The 20,832-nt window shown below is 48.3% G+C and overlaps 1 protein-coding gene across 1 annotated transcript in view; it reads left to right on the top strand.

Annotated features, from left to right (window-relative positions):
* SELENOI (selenoprotein I) overlaps positions 1–20,832 on the top strand; it is a 52,585-nt gene that overhangs the window by 22,121 nt on the left and 9,632 nt on the right. Inside the window, exons 2-6 of the mRNA XM_081904255.1 lie at positions 9,205–9,273; positions 9,666–9,774; positions 11,949–12,023; positions 13,332–13,594; positions 19,972–20,080. Coding sequence (XP_081760381.1) covers positions 9,205–9,273; positions 9,666–9,774; positions 11,949–12,023; positions 13,332–13,594; positions 19,972–20,080 — 625 coding nt within the window. The remainder of the gene's footprint in view (positions 1–9,204; positions 9,274–9,665; positions 9,775–11,948; positions 12,024–13,331; positions 13,595–19,971; positions 20,081–20,832) is intronic.

Genomic DNA, 20,832 nt, shown 5'->3' with positions numbered 1-20,832 from the left:
GTGCTCTGGTCCAGGGGGTCACGAAGAGTCGGACACAACTAAACAACAACAAAGTGCTGGGCTCAATGCATTTCTCTCTCCTCCTTTTAAAAGCAAGTGATGCCTGATGAGGTTACGGGGCAGAGCTAAACCTAGTTGTACCTGGGGGACCAGAGAGTGGCATCTGGCTGTGCAAAGATGGGCTGGATGTAGGGATGCAGTAGGCAGAACAAATGGCATAAGCTGTGCATCTTCCACAGCAAGCTTTGCACCCCATAATTCCTCCTGCTGCACAAGACTGTCTCCCTCCTCTTTGGAGCACCCTGGTTCCTTGAAATTGTATAATTCAGCAACCTCTGGCTTCTGAAACTTCCATCAGGCCACACACACATTTCAGTCCCAGGTTTCCATCCAAAGGGACAAGAAACCTGCCTTGGAAATGGGGAGTTTCTTGGAAATCCTGCATCCTAGCCAATGTGCATTGTTTGCCAGCAGCTATATAAGGGTTGTGTGTATTAATATAGTTCCAAGCAGGTTTAGAATGAAGGCCAGGCCTGGAGCAGTTTCAATTCTGTGTTGGGAAAAGAAAGACTGGAGCCAGTGGGAACTTGTTTTGGGCTGTTTGCAGTGGTCCTCTCTTAAACTCCAGATACACGAGGGGCACAAAGAAGAGGTGTCACTCTTGCAAATGTTGTTTAGTCGTTAGTCGCAAATAGTCTAATTATTTTTACAGGAATAGATCCCTGATAAGGGTAGGGCACATCTGCCAAAATCCAGGCCTACTATCAAATGCAAAATGTTTCATAGCTTAGCATCCAGCCCATGGGTACCCCTTTCTAGCTCAGAGCTTGGAGGGTGGGTTGATAGTTTTGATACTAGGCTGTTGGGTTTTTTGTTATTACGTTATGAATTTTGTGTTTTTATGTTGTAAACTGCCCTGTGATCTTCAGATGAAGGACAGACTGTGGAACTCACTTGTGCAGGTGACTGAAAGCCAGAAACCTAGATGGCTTTAAAAGAGGAGTGTAAGTCCATCCATGATCTCTATCCATGATGGCTGGGCTGGGCCTCCATGCTCAGAGGCAGCAGTGTATCTGACTAACACTGGCATAGGCAAACTCGGCCCTCCAGGTGTTTTGGGACTACAACTCCCATCATCCCCAGCTAACAGGACCAGTGCTCAGGGATGATGGGGATTGTAGTCTCAAAAACATCTGGAGGGCCGAGTTTGACTATGCCTGGACTAACAGTTGCTGGAAACCACGGTGGAGGGAAACACACTTGTGCTCTGATCCTCCTTGCGGGTTTTCCCTGGGCATCTGGTTGGCCATTGTGAGAACAGAATGCTGGACTAGAAAGCACACATTCTACTCATGTAAAAACACAATGATTTGTGGGCCGGATTTAGAAGGCGATTGGGCCAAATCCGGCCCCCAGGCCTTAGTTTGCCTACTCCTGCCATAGCCTGTAGAACAAGCTTCCTCAACCTCGGCCCTCCAGATGTTTTGAGACTACAATCCCCATCATCCCTGACCACTGGTCCTGCTGGCTAGGGATCATGGGAGTTGTAGGCCAAAAACATCTGGAGGGCCGCAGGTTAGGGAAGCCTGGTCTAGAAGGAGGAGAGGAGTATCTGTTACCATGTTTTGAATTCAGACATCAGCCCAGGCTCAAGTTAACCTTCCATTTGGCCCTGAGATGCTTCTGGAAACATGAGTCCTTTGAAAGCATTGCGTAGATCTACCGACAGACTTGTGTTTTTATCCTGACCGAGAGAGGTTTGGTTTTGCTGTCTTCCGGCTAAAGAAAATGTTGCTTCTGGCTGATTTACGATGGGCTTAGTAATTGAACGTGGCTACCGTATTTTTCGCACCATAGGACGCACTTTTTCCCCTCCAAAAATGAAGGGGAAATGTGTGTGCGTCCTATGGTGCGAATGCAGGCTTTCGCTGAAGCCTGGAGAGTGAGAGGGGTCGGTGCGCACCAACCCCTCATGCTCTCCAGGCTTCGCACACCTCTCCGCAAGCAGTGGGAGCCCAGCGCTGGGCTCCCGCTGCTTGCGGAGAGGTGCCTGCATGCCGAAGCCTGGGCACGCTGAGCTCAGCGCGTCCAGGCTTCGCGGACCTCTCCGCAAGCAGCGGGAGCGCTCCCGCTGCTTGCGGAGAGCTGCCTGTTTGAGGGCTGGGGTCGGGGGAAGCTCTAGCTTCCCCCGCCCCAGCCCCGCACCTGGGGGGGTAATAATTTTTCCCCCTTTATTTCCCCCCAAAAAAACTGGGTGCGCCCTATGGTCCGGTGCGCCCTATGGTGCGAAAAATACGGGTAATTAGGAGGGGCATTATTGCAGGGCAGGCTGGAGCGAGAGACACAGCCTCCTGGTACTTGAGCCTTGAAGCTCCTAATTCTGCAAAGAGATGATAGCTGGGAGGCAGTTTCTGTCGCTTGGCTGTGGAACAGCTATTTGCTGTGCTTTGCTCTATATGGCTGCCCATCAATAAAAATTCTCTGAGGCTTGCAAAATCAATTCCGCAGTATTTTTAAATACAAATTAATTAAAGAAAAAAAATCGGTAATAACAGTGCCCTATTACAGAGACAGAATAAAACAGTTTGAAGCTCAGCTCAAAGCTGCACATTGAGAGACTGCATAATGCTTACTTGAAATTGCATTGAAACAGCAACGGTCTGCATTTACTGTGAAATACTTGTGGTTTTTCTGCAGGGGAATATAATCCCACCCCACGCCCCCAGTAAAATAGACTTGGATTTTTATATTTGCTGTTTTGTAACCAACACTTTTACTGGGACGCGGGTGGCGCTGTGGGTTAAACCACAGAGCCTAGGACTTGCCGATCAGAAGGTCAGCGGTTCGAATCCCCGCAACAGGGTGAGCTCCCGTTGCTCGGTCCCAGCTCCTGCCAGCCTAGCAGTTCGAAAGCACCTCAAAGTGCAAGTAGATAAATAGGTACCGCTCCGGCGGGAAGGTAAATGGCGTTTCCGTGCGCTGCTCTGGTTCGCCAGAAGTGGCTTAGTCCTGCTGGCCACATGACCCGGAAGCTGTACGCTGGCTCCCTCGGCCAATAAAGCGAGATGAGCGCCGCAACCCCCGAGTCGGCCACGACTGGACCTAATGGTCAGGGGTCCCTTTACCTTTTAACCAACACTTTTATAAAGAAGAGAGGAGATTGGCATGATTTTTCATTGACTTCTAATGAGCCTTACCTCTGTGATGTAATTATTTATTCTTCTGAGTTGCTGTGGACTCTCCTATGCTGGGGGTGACTCGCGATGTGACTAAGATCGCGGATGATGCTAAATGGTTCAGGGTTCTTAAAGGGGAAAAAGGATTGTGAAAAGCTCCAAAAGGACCTCTCCAAAATGAGTAAATGGGGCAGCAAATTTAGTGTAAACAAGTGCAAAGTTATGCACGCCAAGGCAAAAAAAATCCCAATTTCGCAAACAGGCAACTCCCCATTTTCACAGGGGTTGCGTTCTGGGCACCAATCCTGCCCTGCTCCACCTCCACCCCCTTGCAGTGCCGAAATTGGTGCACGCATGCCAGTCTTGCTCAAATGGGGAGTTGCCTGGGCTCACTTGTGGGATTTGAAGCAGTGGTGATGGTCCAGGAGCAGGTTCTTGGGGTTGGCGTGAATAGCTGGGTGAAAACATCAACATAGTGTTCAGCAGCTCTGGGAAAAGCAGGCTCCATGCTTGGGAAATAATTTCTTAACGAAAACAATGTCAGAATTAACAAATGATACATGCGTACAACAAAGAAGACTGGTGTGTAATTTGTTGAGAACTGGAGAACATTCATTGATGAGAAAAATAAATCATGCTCTTTTATGATGTTTTAGACATTTATTTTCATACTAACACGCGAAATAAACTTCATGGAAAGGAACTGAGGGCCGTACTCAGGTGCTTTCTCTGTAGGCTGGAGTTGCAGGTATCTTGTGTTCTCTTGGCAGCGGCTGGGCTCTGAAACCAGAGCAGGTGCTTCTGTAATGGAACCCGAGGCTACGTGATATCCAGGCTCAAGGTTACACCAGTAATTGTGTCCCAAATACCTTCCCCCCTGCCAGGTGAACTTCAGACCATGCCAGCCAGCTGCCACCTCCTCCTCCTCCCCACCCCTCATCGCCAGAAAATGCCACTGCATTGAAAGTCCATTTCTCTGGAAGCTGTCTCTGCCAGCCTTGTCCAACCTGGTTCCCGCTAGACATTTTGGACTACCTCCCCCATCAGCCTCGACCATCTTAGATCTGCCTGCTAGGGCTGATGGGAGTTGTAGTCCTGAACACCAGGTTAGGCAAGGCTGGCATCTAGACAGTTTAAGTAGCACCATGCTAAAACTCTTTTCTGAAGGGGAAGCAGAAACTGTGGGTTTACGTCTCTAATTGAAGTGTGTCGTTTTCAAACTGCAGCAAAGGACTCTACCTAATCAGTGGTGCTTCTAGAGAAAATGAGCGACTTGGCTGCGATGGAGATGAACTAGTTTATTGTGGTGGCAGTTTTTGTAGGCTGGAAGTTCCTTCACCAAACTGGAACCTTCTGTCCACGAGATCTGCCTTAGTTTCCAGCCAGAAACCGGAGTTAGCATGGTCCCTTGGCTCTGAAATGATGAGTTCCAGTACAGCACGGTGGTACCTTGGTTGTCGAACAGCTTAGTGTTCGAACAAATCGGCTCCCGAACGTCGCAAACCCGGAAGTGAGTGTTCCGGTTTGTGAACAATTTTTGGGAGCCAAACGTCTTCCGCAGCTTCTGGTTGGCTGCAGGAAGCTCCGCCGCACCTTGGTTTTTGAACTGTTTCGGGAGTCAAACAGACTCCCAGAACAGATTAAATTCAAGAACCAAGGTACAACTGTACAAGGCTATGGATGATACCTTCCCTAGCTTCTGAACTTGGAAAAAGGGCAATATATGTAAGGCAAAGGAATTCTGTGTGATTTGGCGTCTTTAGGATTTTGGAGCATGGATATGATTTTTCTGGCCTGGTTCCCTGGCTAGTCTGGGACATTCCTTTGAAATGGTAAATACCTATTGATACACAAAAGATGCTCATTTGGCAGGTCTGGTTTGAGGTTAACAGAAATTTGCCAGACCAGCTGGAAGGATTTGCAAGTGAAAGAGCTATTGGAAAAGCTTTTCCAAGATGAACAGAGATGGTTTTGGGATTGCTCATCCCAAATAACCAAATGAAGTGTAATTTTCTCAGGGAATATTTCGTAAATTTTGAAGGGCAAAGGATTGGTTTTCTGTGGAGTGTGTGTCTGCTATGTGTCTGCACCCTAAAAAAATATTATAACACCCCTCAGCTATGAAGCTTACCTTGGGCCAACCACCACCTCTCAGCTTCAAAGTTTACCTTGTATATCTCTGGGGTTGTCATTGGGGAGAGAGAAGTGGCCACTGCTTCAAATGACCCATGCCAAAGGCAGCCTCAAGCTGCAAAGTGCATTGAGGTGTCAGCCTTGCATGTCTGCAGGAGGAAAGACATGGAGATTCCTTCACTAAGGCCTGGGCTGATGGCTCAGGTTAGGAGTCGTCGTCATGCACTAACTCTTTGCACCAACCACTTGCAAAATAATAAGTGACATGATTGTTCGGCTTTGTAAGATGAGTTTCGGGTTATTCTAGAAGGAGTCCTCCTAGGTGATTAAATTGAAACTTAATCTTGATTGCCTTCAGGTTTGAAGATTGATCTTGATTATCTTCTGGTGTGAAGATTGCGCTATCAAGCCAGCCTTCCCTCTAGTATTGCTTTGTCCCAGATCACCCAGCCTTCTTTTCTCCCTCTGCCTCCTATTCAGCACTTCCCATAATAGTAATCTGACTCTCTGGTGCTTAAAAGCCAAACAATTGAGAAATGAATGGTCTGGGGCTGCATCTCAGCAGGAGCTGTCAAGGGAAGAATGAATGGGATTATTATCTTCATCTAGTCCTTGGTCCTCTCCAAAATTACAAATATTAAGGTTGACTGATCTGTGGCAGGGCTTGTTTGTGTGTAAGCACTGGCGGCAGTGGTACTCAAAACTCAAACCCAACACCACTATAACCCACATTCTTCTCTAAAGCAAGAAGAATTCTGTGACATCTTTAAATTACACGTATGAAACATTGCTGAGTACTGTAGATTTGGATGTCCTGGTTGGGTTTCCCCTCCTCGCTTGCTCCTGATGCTGCCAGGATAGAAACCATGGTCTAGCTCAGCATTACGTCTCAACCCGGGCTGATAGTCTGCTTCTCTCCAAAGAAACCATGAAAGGTAACAGGGCCAGCCCACCCACGAGGCAAGGCGAGGCGATCGCTTCAGGCAGCAGGATCCACAGGGACGGCAGATCCAGCAACCAAGGAATGCATCGCTCGCTGCCACAACAGCGGCTGCAGCAGGCTCCTTGCAGGCCAGATCGGCCGGTTCTCACCAGCCATAATAATAATAATAATAATAATAATAATAATAATAATAATAATATATTTATACCCCACCCATCTGGCCGGGCCTCCAAAGCCACTCTACAGCGGCCTCTCAGCAGATAGGAGAAGCTGCTGGTCTCCTCTTCACCAAGAGACCAGTAGCAGCATCTTGGGCTGGTCACCCAGCCCAAACTGCCTCACAGGCTTGTCGTGTGGGTTAAATGAAGGGAGAACCATGCAATCCACTTTTAGCTCCGTGGAGAAAAAGGTGGACTATAAATAAATAAAGTTAGTAAGTAATAACCAACAAAATAAACTCCCAAGCACAGAGTTGGCTGGTGGTGCTGAATACCTGGGTATACAAATAGCTTTAAGGCCCTAACCCAGCCTTTGCCAACCTGCTGTTGACGGCAACTTTCCTGCTACCTGGGGCCGATGGGTGTTGTAGGTAAATACATCCAGTTGGCAAAGGAGGTCCTCACCTCTCCTTCCTTTACCTGCAGAAAAGAATAGATTTGGGAAGAGAGCTTTGCTCATCTGGAGGTATGAAGCCAACGAGAGCAAAACCTTTTGGCTTTGCAGATGGGATGCCAAATGTTTGACAGGTTGCCTCCTGGTGTTCTGGTGCTGCTGGTGCTGCTTGTCTGCCACAGCTCAAGGCGCAATGTTTGCAGCCCTTCCTGCAGGGCCACAATACTGGGTTTACTACAGTGCAGGCAAAGCAGTCGTCTAGAGTGATCTCTTCCACTGACTCCAAATGCTCAGGAGCAGCCTTTCCCGACTTCCGCAAGAAGGATAGAGATAATGGGATTTGAACAAATCTGCCAAGTACCGCCCCCCCTGCCATTAACTGAAATCTCATTACCTCCTAAATCGCTTGGTAGTGCCGTCCTTGGAGACGGAACGGAGCTGGTGCATCAGGTGCCAGGGAGGCTGGCCGGACGCTACTCCGGAGACCCAGCGGCGTAGCAAGGCATCACTTGCCCTGCCGGCCTGAAGCAGGCAGCACAGCAAGACTGACCTTCTGACTGACGTTGCCCATTTCTCAAGCGCTTCTGTGGGACAACATGACATTTGAGAGGGAGGGCGGTTGGAAGCAGAGAGAGAAGCTCCATCATCTGGAATAATTACTCGGGTGGGATTATTGCAGCACCTTGGTGTGTTTGTTGTTATTGTCGTGTTCGACTCTTCGAGACCCCACAGACCAGAGCACGCCAGGCACTCCTGTCTTCCACTGCCCCCCCCCCGCAGTTTGGTCAAACTCATGTTCGTACCTTCAAGAACACTGTCCCACCATCTCATCCTCTGTCATCCCCTTCTCCTTGTGCCCTCCATCTTTCCCAACATCAGGGTCTTTTCCAGGGAGTCTTCTCTTCTCATGAGGTGGCCAAAGTCTTGGAGCCTCAGCTTCAGGATCTGTCCTTCCAGTGAGCACTCAGGGCTGATTTCCTTCAGAATGGAGAGGTTTGATCTTCTTGCATTCCATGGGACTCTCAAGAGTCTCCTCCAGCACCAGAATTCAAAAGCATCCATTCTTCGGCGATCAGCCTTCTTTATGGTCCAGCTCTCACTTGGTGTGTTTAGAAGACTTCTAATGTGCAATTGTATGTGGCTGAGCTTCTGGCCTGTGGACGCAGGTTGAGCCAGAACTCTCTTCCGAAAGCAACCTCTACCAAGCTGTTGGGCATGTGCCCTTGGCACCCTGAACCACCGCAATGGAAGAATTGCCCTCTCCTCCCATGCTTTATCTCAGCTTTCTCTAACCTGGTGCCCTCCCGTTCTTTTGGAATACGGCTCCCATCAGCGCCAGCCAGCATGGCTGTGTTGGCCTGGGCTGTTGGGAGTTGTCGTTTGAGAGCACCAGGTTGGGGAAAGCTGGTGTTTGTTGTGCATTTCTCACGATAAGGTCATAAGAGCCTGCTGGAACAGGCCAGTTCCCTAGGAGTGGGGAGTCTGCCATCATAATGCTTGCTTTCCCCATTACGTTTTGGGGACAGCCTGATCCCTGCATAGATCCAAGAGTGTCTTATTAGACAGCCTGTTCCCTCCAGCTGCATCCTGCCTTGAAACTCGGATCGGAAGCAGACGTGGCATTGCCACCCACTGTGTTTTTCCTCTGTCCCACCCCTTGCTTTGCTTACCATCTAGCCCAGTGGTTCCTAAAACGGGCAGTATCACCCACCCATCCTTTTTGGGGGGGGCGGGACAGTGGGATTACCTGGGGGGTTGCTAAGATGCAGGGAGGGGGGACTGGAGGTATAAAAGACGTATCGGACTCTTAAACCTGGTGTCACTACATCAAGTTATTTTTATTATTTATATAATTCCTATTCCACCCTTCGCCTGAGGACCACAGGGCATTTTACGATATAAATAAGGAAGCAAAAACCATAATCCTTGCTCTCACAATCTTTGTTCTTTATTAAATTTCATCCATTTTGTTGAATTAATTAAATAGTTTCAATTGGATTTTGAATAAGTGTGCAACTAATTGTTCCTGGACGGGTTTTCATCGGGTTATTGCCTTCCTCGGGGAGTTGTGCAAACCCCTATCCTGAATAAGACCTCCTATAGAACAGGGTGCACTGGGGATGAGTTCAGTCGCTCGAAAACGTTCGGAAACTGCTGCTCCAGCCTGATCGTTCTGGAGAACTCAAAAGCTTGCTGGCAACCTTTATGCCATTTTGGTTGGCCTGATAAATACACGTTTAGGTATTTCTCTGTAGCTCTTGCTGGTGGACTTTCTAGAGAATCTTGCTGGGTTAGAAAATCTCCAGCCTAACCTCTCTCTCCTCTCTGTTTCTTTCACAGTACAGTGCTGTGGACAGCAACCCCCTCTCTCTGTACGTCATGCATCCCTTCTGGAACACGGTGGTCAAGGTGAGTTGGCCCTCCTGCCTCCCTCCCTGCCCTGTTGAGTGCGCTTTCTGTGCTTGAAGTGGACCTGTTGGCATCCCTGTCAGTGGAGAAGTTGCCAGTCCCCTTTCTGGCTGGCGCGGCCTCTTGCCTGTTCTGGTCTGTGACTCATGCAAGAGCTGCTTCTCCTCCTCTTTGAGGGGGCTTAATTGTCCAGAGATGCACAAGCTACACTCATGCCCTGGACTCCTTTTTATTTTGCCGCACGAAGGATAAGCAAGAAAGACGCACGTCACCCTAACTCTCAAGGGGAGTCTCTTTCTCCTCCTGCCTAAGCGTCACAGAGGGGGTTCGACTGTACATGGCTGATCAATTAACGTGGGTTTTCTGCATGTGTTTTTGCTGCTTTCTCACAGATTTTCCCCATGTGGCTGGCCCCCAACTTGATAACGTTTAGTGGCTTCCTGCTCCTTGTCTTCAACTTCTTCCTCATGGCATACTGTGACCCTGACTTTTATGCATCTGGTAAGACAGTTTTTCTTTAAAGAGGAACAGCAAAAGCTGCATACGCATTTACAGGCATGAAAGTGATGCGAGCTGAGATGGTGCGTGTTCTTCACTCTGTCTCTGCACATTGATGGTATCTTGACTTCCTTGTTTCTACGGTGACACACTCACACGTCAGTTCTGGACTGCAGGGGGGGGGGAATGGTCCACGACTGTCTCGTCACCTCACACATCTAAAGGGGAGCAGAGTATTGTGTGTGCCTAAAGGGACATGGGTGGCGCTGTGAGTTAAACCACAGAGCCTAGGACTTGCCGATCAGAAGGTCGGTGGTTTGAATCCCCGCGACGGGGTGAGCTCCCGTTGCTCGGTCCCTGCTCCTGCCAACCTAGCAGTTCGAAAGCACGTCAAAGTGCAAGTAGATAAATAGGTACCGCTCCGGCGGGAAGGTAAACGGCGTTTCCGTGTGCTGCTCTGGTTCGCCAGAAGCGGCTTAGTCCTGCTGGCCATATGACCCAGAAGCTGTACTGGCTCCCTTGGCCAGTAAAGCGAGATGAGTGCTGCAACCCCAGAGTCGGCCACAACTGGACCTAATGGTCAGGGGTCCCTTTACCTTTAAAGGCGGCCAACACTGCTGGGTACCTTAGGAACGGCTACTGCTCTTGTGCTCAAATCCTGCTTGCAGGTTTCCCATAACGGCCATCTGGTCGGCCAGTGTGAGAACCGGGCACTGGACTGGATGAGCCATTGACCAGATCCAGAAAGCTGTTCTTACGAGGGGGCACCAAGTTGGGAGAGGCTGCCTTGAACTGCTGCCATAGTCCTAGCCCCCGTCATTGCAGGGGGTTGGGCTAGATGTCCCTTTGGGTCCCTTTGACTCTACAGCTCTAGGATTCTTCCCAGATCGGCTGGGAATGTCAGGGTGGTACCCTATGCCTAGGGAGTTGCCTTCCAGCCTTGGAAACCTGACAGTTGGGAGAAGGCGTTGGTGGCAAATCTCTTTACAACCTGGGTGATAAGCTCCAGGACTCTGCCCTTGACTGAAATGAGCGGGAGTTGTCAGTTTGCAGAGGTGATGATCACCAATTATCTGATGGCCTTGATCTTTCTGTCGAAACCCTACCTGGAGTGTTGTGGTCCTGTACTGAGCCTACCCTATCCTTCCTGGAAGTGTCACCTGTTCTTTGGTCTCTGAGCTTCATTGGTCATCCCACAAATTGGTGAGGCTTGATTGACAACGACGACCTTTAACGCCGCTAGAGATTCAGCGAGTGCCTTCTGTTGCAACATTTAAACCCCTGCCCCAAACTTAAGTGCCAGGCCGAGGCAGGCAATTAAGAAGACATCCTTCGGCAGTGGTTAATTGGCGTCTGTTTTAAACCTCTTATTGCAAGGTGTTAATGGTTTTATTGCTGCAGACTGCTTTGATATATTATTTTCTGTTCTACAACGGTATACAAATATTATTATAAATAAAACAAATATAAGTCCCATCTCCTGCTGGCTGCTCCTGTTGTTGCTGCTGCTCCTGCTTGTGTGACCTCCTCAACGTCCTTCACAGGGACATCTCGGCGAATCGTCCCAATAAATTTTCCTGGATAGTCCTTGCAGCATCTCTCTGGCATGTTTCCAGTTAACCTGTTTATTGGCCTGACCTTCATTTCCAATGCCTCTTCAGTCTTGGGCAGGGACCATGTCCCTCCCTGTATATCCTATGCCAGGGGTCAACAAACTTTTTCAGCAGGGGGCCAGTCCACTGTCCCTCAGACCTTGTGGGGGGCCGGGGGCTGGATCCGGACCCATCGCCTTCTAAATCTGGCCCGCAGACGATCCAGGAATCAGCGTGTTTTTACATGAGTAGAATGTGTCCTTTTATTTAAAATGCATCTCTGGGTTATTTGTGGGGCATAGGAATTCGTTCATTTTTTCTCTCCAAAATATAGTCTGGCCTCCCCCACAAGATCTGAGGGACAGTGGACCAGCCCCTGCTGAAAAAGTTTGCTGACCCCTGCGGGCCTGGGTCTTCAGATGAAGGGTGGCATACAAATATAATAATAACAATAATGATTATAATATAACAATTGTGCAGTCAATAATTCACAATCAATAAAAAGTCAATAATGTCAATAATGATTGTGCAGCAAACATGTCCCTAGAGGTTGTGTTGACTCTCAAAATGGTTTTCTTTCCACAGCACCCGATCAGCAGCACGTCCCGAACAAAGTGTGGGTCATGGTGGGCCTCCTCAATTTCATGGCTTACACGCTAGGTAAAAGCTGGTTCTTTACTGTATCTTTGTGTCTGTGTAAGAGGCGGTAGAAAGGGGTGTGGGTGGCGCTGTGGGTTGAGCCACAGATCCTAGGACTTGCCGATCAGAAGGTCGACGGTTCCACGCCCCATGACTGAGTGAGCTCCCGTTGCTCGGTCCCTGCTCCTGCCAACCTAGCAGTTCAAAAGCATGTCAAAGTGCTCTAATTCGCCAGAAGCGGCTTAGTCCTGCTGGCCACATGACCCGGAAGCTGTACGCCAGCTCCCTTGGCCAATAAAGCGAGATGAGCACTGCAACCCCAGAGTCGGCCACGACTGGACCTAACGGTCAGGGGTCCCTTGACCTTTAAGAGGCAGTAGAAGGGGGTATTTGTGACAGTGGTCTCAGCAGTCGTAGGGGCCAAACGACTTGCATGCAGGAGCCCCCTTCTGTCACCACGGTGTTCATAGCCCTGATCTAACAATGGGCGCTTGCAAGAGGACTCTCCTTTCCCCTTCATACTGAAGCTGCTTTTCAAAGCACACCTTGAAAGAAGACTCTGCTCAGTCAGAGGTGGCCAGGGGTTCATCTTCCTTGACTCTTTAAGTGATGCTTTTTAAACAAAATAGTATTCCCCTTTATATTTCCCCAGAGGACCTTCCCCCCCCCCAACCTGCATCCATGAACACTGCAGCTTACAACAGCATATATGTGTTAAATATATTCTTATTAAGCAATTCACAAGCTACTATAAATCTTTGGGAGTAGGCTTTGGTTTTCTGGAGTGGTTGTGAATGAAAGAAATCCCCACCGTCCTCCAACAAAGGTCTCTTTGTGCTTTGTTCCCCTTGCCCGTCTCAATTTGTGGGTCAGTTTTTCTGTAAGGGCATCGTGCCACCCTCCCTTGTACCAAGCCTTCACATTCACGCCTCCTAAGCCCTCACAGAACATGGCTGTAAGAGAAATCCCGTTAGCGGTTTATCCACCGAGTCCTGATTCTGTTTCGGGGAAGCTATCTTAGAGTCAGACCACTGGTCCCCCTACCTCAGTATTGCAGACACTGACCGACAAGCAGTGGCTTCCCAGGGTTTCAGGCAGGAGTCTTTCCCAGCCGCACCTGGAGATGCCAGTGAGATTTGAACCCAGGACCTTCTGCTTGCAAGGCAGACACCCTACCCCTGATCTATGGCCCTACGACAGATAAATACAGATTCTTTAACACAAGCTCTGGCTTTTGGGGTGGTGCCTCTCCTCCCAGCCAGCCACTGGGACTGCAGGGGGTTGACCCGTGCCTCTGACCCCCACCTTTCCTTATCCCCCCCCTTCTAGATGGCGTGGATGGCAAGCAGGCCCGGCGCACGCAGTCCAGCACTCCTCTGGGAGAGCTCTTTGACCACGGCCTGGACAGCTGGGCCTGCATGTTCTTCGTGGTGACGGTCTACTCCACCTTCGGCCGGGGCCCCAACGGCGTCAGCGTCTTCGTCCTCTACATCCTCCTGTGGGTGGTCCTCTTCTCCTTCATCCTCTCCCACTGGGAGAAGTACAACACGGGGGTTCTCTTTTTGCCCTGGGGGTACGACATCAGCCAGGTGGTAAGTGCGGCCCTTCCTGACCCTCCGCTTCCCTCTTCCCACTTTTGCTTTATTCCATTTACAGTGGTACCTTGGTTCTCAAACTCAATCCGTTCGACTCCCGGAACCATTCGAAAACCAAGGCACGGCTTCCGATTGGCTGCAGGAGCTTCCTACGCCCAATCGGAAGCCGTGTTAGACGTTCGGCTTCCAAAAAATGTTAGAAAACCAGAACAGTCACTGTTTGCGGTGTTCGGGAGCCAAAATATATGAGTACCAAAGTGTTCGAGAACCAAGGTATGACTGTATAGGCTGCCTTTTCCTCCCAAGGAAGTCAAGATTGTGCACATAGCTCTCCGGCTTTCGCGTTGGGGGTTTTTAGGTTTCAGAAAGTTTACAAATTTGATAGGTATTTTCCCAAATCACATTCATTTCAGATTTGACTTCCCCTCCACCCCCTCCATGGTTTTCCCTTGTTTTCTAAAATTTTTGCATGTTGTGGTTGTTCTGTGTCCTAACTTCTCCACAATATTTTCCAACAAATATTTTGCCAATGTTCTTCATTCAAATCCTACCTGTGTTTTTACATGTTTACAGTCATGCTTTAACTATTCAACAAAAGGTTTCCAGTCGTCCTTCTAGCCTGCCTCTTCTAGCTTGCCTGCTCCCCGTTTTACCCCACAACAACTCTGTGAGGTATAGGTTAGGCTGAGAGGCAGCGATTGGCCCCCAGAGTCACACCCAGTGGGAGGATTTGAACCCAGGTCCTAGTCCAGCACTCTAACCACTACACCACAGTGGATTTGCATGTAGATTTGCTTTTATTGGTTTGTTTTTCATGTGCTGTTTTATTCTGACAATTGAGTATTTTTATTTTTTGGTGTTGTGAAGCCCATTGTGGGGAAGGCAGTGAAAGACTTAAAACCTCAATTTTTTATTACTACTGCTTGGTCCTCTTACATAGGGCTATGTTTAAAACTTGTCATTGAGGTTTTCATACCTTTCTTTAACATCAGCAGTCAGGAGCGCTTCAGCTCTGTTTTTGAGTTTGTTTGAAACTTAAAACCTCAATTTCTTATTACTACTGCTTGGTCCTCTTAAATAGGGCTATGTTTGAAGCTTGTCATCGAGGTTTTCATACCTTTTTTGTAAACTCGAGGAAGTGTTTCAGCCCTGCTCTTGACTTTGTTTGATATCACTTAAAATCATTTAAGGTTTATAATTTCTTTATTTCCAGGAAACTGATTAGTTCAGTGAAACGAGCTTTGTAGCCGGCATCTCATAGAGTCTTTGTTTAATTCTAGGTTAACTTTTCCTTAATTTTTTTTATTTTTGTTGTTTAATTCAATTCTATAGTCAGTTACTTTTCGTTTCAGGGATTTTCACGGCAATTCTTTTGTTTTGTGTAACATTGTGGGGAAGGGGCTCGTTTGAGAGGCAGAGGGTGGAAAAGAAACACTTAGCTACTTGAAAACAAGCTCCAGGAAAAAAACCTCTGGCCTGGCTTGCAGGGCTGTGTAGTTATTTCGCCTCCAAGGATGCCTTTCTGCAGTCCAAGTGGGTGGAGAGGGACGGAGTGTTTTTTCACAGCAGCACAGAACGCCTCGTCTTAAGGAGGGTTGCCTTGGGCTAGTCAGTGTGACAACAGAATTTCACTGCTGGGAAAGACATAACGATCTGCCCCAGGCCAGCTTGAGCAAGCCATGCCTGGAAATGGCAGACTTTCCCCCTCCAAAGATTACAAAACGGTCTTGGAAATCTTTGGAACTCCCTGCCTATTGAGGCCAAGCAGGCGCCCTCACTGTATTATTTCTGGCACCTGCTAAAAGAAACATCCTTGTTTAGACAAGCCTGTCCAGATGCTTAAAAAACTGATGTGGATTTTAACCAGGTTTTAGTATTTTAACTTGTTTGTATGTTTTAAAATGTTTTCCCTTGATTTCCTTGTTTTATCTTTTTGTAAACATTGAGGTTTTTTTGTTTGTTTGTTTTGTTTGCAATCAAGCGGTGTATAAATTTTTATGAAATAAATGGGGAAGAAACATCGCTAGTAAAAGTTAGAGCGGAGGAGTGGAGAAGGTCTTTTGCAAGGAATTGCAGTGTTGAGTCAGATGGGTAGCGCTAGGAGGGACTGAACTGCAATACAACAGGGCTGCAACATTTTATGGAGCGATTGATTTCCCAACAATTTGCATCAGTATTTTATTTGTGCCAGTGATAAGCCAGGCAGCTGAGGAAAGGAATCCAATTTCAAAAGATGCCAGGCAAGAGGCAACATCTTGGAAAGGCTGTTCTGCCTTCCTTCCACCACAACACAGCAGTCGCTTCTCAGATGGTGCCTGCTGTGACATCTGAGGTTTCCCCCCCTTCCTTCCTGCTGCTCCAAATTTTAGTAGATGAGTCTGTCAGCCAAAGCAGTCAAGATTCATCGACTATGATCTGCAGAGTCCTCTCTGACTTAATTACTTGGCAGACGTCATTGCCTTGGAGGGGGGAGGAAGGGGGTTATGTCTTCTGCCAGCCACCAGCATCTCAGTCAGCTGCGCTCACGAGAAGAAATTGCTGGGTCAGATCAGTGGCCCATCTAGTCCAGCTTCCTGTTCTCACAGTGGTTGACCAGATAATAATAAAAATAAATTTTCTTTATACCCTGTCCTCCCCGGCCAGAGCCGGGCTCAGGGCAGCTAACACCAATAAAATAAAATCACAGTAAAAACATAATACGGAGGGTGGGGGGAGAGGGAGAGGAAAAAAACACCAAATTAAAATACAGGTTAAAATGCAATTTAAAATGCAGCCTCATTTTAAAATAGCTGATAAATCAAGACCATAAAGGGAGGGCAGCTTAAGGGTCAGACCGAGTCCAGACCAAAGGCCAGGTGGAACAGCTCCGTCTTGCAGGCCCTGCGGAAAGATGTCAAGTCCCGCAGGGCCCTGGTCTCTTAGGACAGAGCGTTCCACCACGTCGGGGTCACAGCCGAAAAAGCCCTGGCTCTGGTTGAGGCCAGCCTAATCTCTGTGTGGCCCGGGACCTCCAAGATGTTTTTGTTTGAAGACCATAAGGTCCTCCGTAGGACATAGCAGGAGAGGCAATCCCATAGGTACAAAGTACAAGGGTCCCCGGCCGTATAGGGCTTTAAAGGTGAAAACCAGCACCTTAAACCTGACCCTGTACTTCACCGGGAACCAGTGCAGTTGGTAAAGCACTGGATGAATGTGATCCCGCGGCAGGGATCCTGTAAGGAACCTCGCCGCGGCATTCTGCACCCGCTGGAGTTTCTGGGTCAGCTTCAAGATGCTTGTGGAAAACCAGTGAACAGGACCTGAGCATGAGAGCCCTGACTGGAGGAAGAGCAGAGTCATCCTGGCTAGTCCCCATTGCTAGCCGCCTTAATGGGTTTGCCCAGTCCTCTTTGGACCATCGCTGCCCCCCGTGATCATCTGCAGGGGTGCAGCTTCTGCCTTCTCTCCCTCTTGGCAGGAAAAATACCTCTGGGCAATCATTTCCCAGCTGTCCTTCCCCTCCCCTCCCCAGCCCACGGCCATGGATCGCTTTCTGAACAGCCGCTCACCACGCTGGAGCCTTGGAAGGGCCCTTTGCCCCCGGATGTTTGCCTCCTCACACAGCCAGTCGGAGAGGTTTTGTTGACTTGGACTTGGCTGAGCAGAGACCTCTGTGCAATGCTGTCCCGTAAATTGCACTGGGGGGGGGGAGAAGGGGGGGTCGTACCTGCGTTGGTCAATAGATTTTGCAGGTGGGAACATAAGACTCTTGGGGCAAATTTCGTTCCTGAATCAAAAGGGAAGAAGCAGCTTGACGTGTCCCTCTTCCTGTCCACCTTTGGTTGTGTGTTTTTGAGACAGCTCATAGTTAAATTATCCTCCCACAAGAGGCAAGGATGGCCACCAACTTGGATGGCTTTAAAAGAGGATGAGGCCAATTCATGGAGGAGGAGAGGGCTATTGATAGCTCTGTTCTGGAGGCAGCAGTGCTTCCAAATACCAGTTCCTGAGAACTGCAAAAGTTGTTGTTATTATTAGTAATAATAATAATACCCTGCCCATCTGCCTGGGTTTCCCCAGCCACTCTGGGCGGCTTCCAACAAAATATTAAAATATCGTAATACATCAAACATTCAAAGCTTCCCTAAAGAGCGCTGCCTTCATATGTCTTCTAAAAGTCTGGTAGAGAGGGCGTTCCACAGGGCGGGCGCCACCACCGAGAAGGCCCTCTGTCTGGTTCCCTGCAACTTGGCTTCTCGCAACGAGGGAACGGCCAGAAGGCCCTCGGAGCTGGACCTCAGTGTCTGGGTAAAACGATGGGGATGGAGACGCTCCTTCAGATATACTGGGAGGGGAGAGTGTGCTGTGGTACCCTGGTCTTGCTTGCAGATAGATTTCCCTTTGGAGCAGGCACAGGCAAACCCAGCCCTCCAGATGTTTTGAGACGTCAACTCCTGCCGAGTTTGCCTAGGCCTGCTTTGGAGCATCTCATTGGCCCCTGTGAGAAGAGGATTCTGGACCAGATGGGCCTGTTTGGGCCTGATCCAACAAAACTCTTCTTATGTTCTTAAGACTCGTGTGAATTCAGATCCCTCCCTCTCTCATGGGAGTTACCATATTTTTCTGTCTATAAGAAGCCCCCATGTATTTGGGGGGACTCAGATTTAAGAAAATGGGGGGGGGACAGATGCATCCTTGTATAAGACACCCCCTAATTTCTGACATTATTTTTTAGGGGAAAAACCTAGTCTTATACATGGGAAAATACAGTAACTTTTACAGGCTGTGCAAATTGCCCATGGGACTTCGCTCCCACAGAGCGCTGATACTTCGGACTCAAATCCCTTCTAAGCAGAAAGACATTTACGCCTTTCTTGGAGGTTTTTAAGCAGAGGTTGGAGGGCCATCTGTCCGGGATGCTTTGCTTGCATTGCAGGGGGTTGGACTAGATGACCCTTGGGGTCCCTTCCAGCTCTATATGATCTCTTCCTTCAAAAAGCTCAGGACCAATATATTTTTTTAAAACAATATTTATTAAATTTCCCATTTTAACATTCTAATCAAATCACATAATATATTCTGACTTATACAAATTATTCAATAATTAAGCAATCCAAATTTTATGCCAATTTTTTCAGGGAGACTTCACCATGCTCTGAGGTCGAAGGGGATCTGATCGTCTCATACATCTTCTCATATTCATTTCCGATGGTTCCCATAAGTCGTTCTGATGTTAATCCTCATTATTTTCCACAGCCTCTGAGTTCTTAAAACAAGCGAGATAAATCAAACAATATGTTTCTGTGTGGTTTTATGTCCAGGATTCCCCTATATAGGTTCGCAGCGTCTCTTCACAGGCTGGTATTTCTGCCAAATCAGTCCAAGAATCCTCCCATTACACGCAGATGCAGATGTCCAGTCCATTCTGTCCAGATAAAATCCAATCAAGGCATCCACCCCATACTTTTCCCAAACCAGTTGTCATTCAAAAACTAGCCTTTTCCAGGGAAGGGTTTTAGTTAAAAATACAAAAATAGAATATTGAAGACTCACCACCCCCAGCGGGAAGGTAAACGGCATTTCCGTGCGCTGCTTAGTCCTGCTGGCCACATGACCCGGAAGCTGTACACTGGCTCCCTCGGCCAATAAAGCGAGATGAGCGCCGCAACCCCAGAGTCGGTCACGCCTGGACCTAATGGTCAGGGGTCCCTTTACCTTTACCTTTTTTACCCATGAGGTCGCCAGGAAGTGGGCTTTGTGACTGAGCAGAGATTTGAATCCTAGTTTCCTGCCCCACTTTCTCCCCTCCATGTCTGGTGGTGGAAAGTGGGCTGAATCAGGTTACAAACAACCTCTTACCAAAAGCAAAAACTGAAAGGAGTGGCTGGCTGGTTCCTAGCACCTTTATAAATAAGTGTGTGTCTGTCTGCCTGTTCAGAGACCACTTCACGTTGTATTGCCGGCCTTTGCAAGAGCAAACCTGTGATACAGACCAGTACAATCCCCATCTTCCAGCTGAGGCTGCGGGTGACTCTCCCAGCCTTGGTTAAGCTGGCATCCTCAAGATTTTTCAGGCTTCAGCTCCCACCAGGCTCAGCTGCCACATCCCAGGGGAGCTTCAAGCTGAGCAGGTTTGTGGGTCTGCTGTTTGCAACCAGCAGTTGCCCCTGGGAATGCATCTGTAGGGACAGGCTGGGATGGAGAGGGGGAAATGGCTTTGCAAGGTCTGTTTTTCCACCCCAGGGGCATAAGCCCGGGCTCCTTTGGGCAGTGTCCTAACGTGGCTAAGAGCTTTCTGATCGCTAAGCCATTCTATCCAAACACCAGCTGGCCGGATGAGTCTTTCCAGATGCTTCAATTCTGCCTCTCTCTCTCTCTCTCTGATTGCTTTTCAGACCATTTCCATCGTGTACATTGTGACGTCTATTGTGGGAGTGGAGGCCTGGTACAATCCTTTCCTCTTCAATTTCTTGTATAGAGACCTATTCACTGTAATGATCTTTGGTAAGGAGCTTCCTCTGAAAGCCTGTATTTTAAAATTTCCTAATATACAGTGCCATAATCCCATGTTCGCCTTTCTATGTTTTCTTTTGTTTGCCATGTGCTTCCCCCATTCCTTTCTTTGGAGTACACAGACTGGGTCACAATTAGGAACTGCTTGCTCCAGAATTTTAGACCCTATTTAAGATCAGTGAGGTATTCTAGATTTGTGGATAGTGGCAAGATTTCATTGAGGCCGGTCTGGGGCAAATTTGTTGTATAATTACAATGTTAGTAAAATATCTGCCTAGCTTTTCATTTGCTGTTTGCTTTTTCTTGGTCTTTCATCTTAAGGTCCTGGGTAAGGTTACATGGAGTGTGTATTGCAGGGGGTTGGACTAGGTCAGGCATCCCCAAACTCAGCCCTCCAGCTGTTTTAGGACTACAACTCCCATCATTCCTAGCTAACAGGACCAGTGGCCAGGAATGATGGGAATTGTAGTCCCAAAACAGCTGGAGGGCCAAGTTTGCCTGAACTAGATGACCATGGGGGTTTCTTCCAACTCTGATTCCTATAAACTAAAATGCAAAATAATGACTAAGCCACAAAGCATAAAATGATGATGATTTTATTTGTACCCTGCTCATCTGGCTGGGTTTCCCCAGCCACTTTGGGCAGCTCCCAACAGAATATTAAAAGCACAATAAAACATCAAACATTAAAAACTTCCCTGAACAGGGCTGCCTTCAGATGTCTTCTAAAAGTCAGATAGTTG

Source organism: Podarcis melisellensis, assembly GCF_964234715.1.
Source record: "Podarcis melisellensis genome assembly, chromosome: 3".
Lineage (NCBI taxonomy): Eukaryota > Metazoa > Chordata > Lepidosauria > Squamata > Lacertidae > Podarcis > Podarcis melisellensis.
The sequence above is the reverse complement of the archived record's forward strand: the minus strand, read 5'-3'. Positions and strand labels throughout refer to the sequence as shown.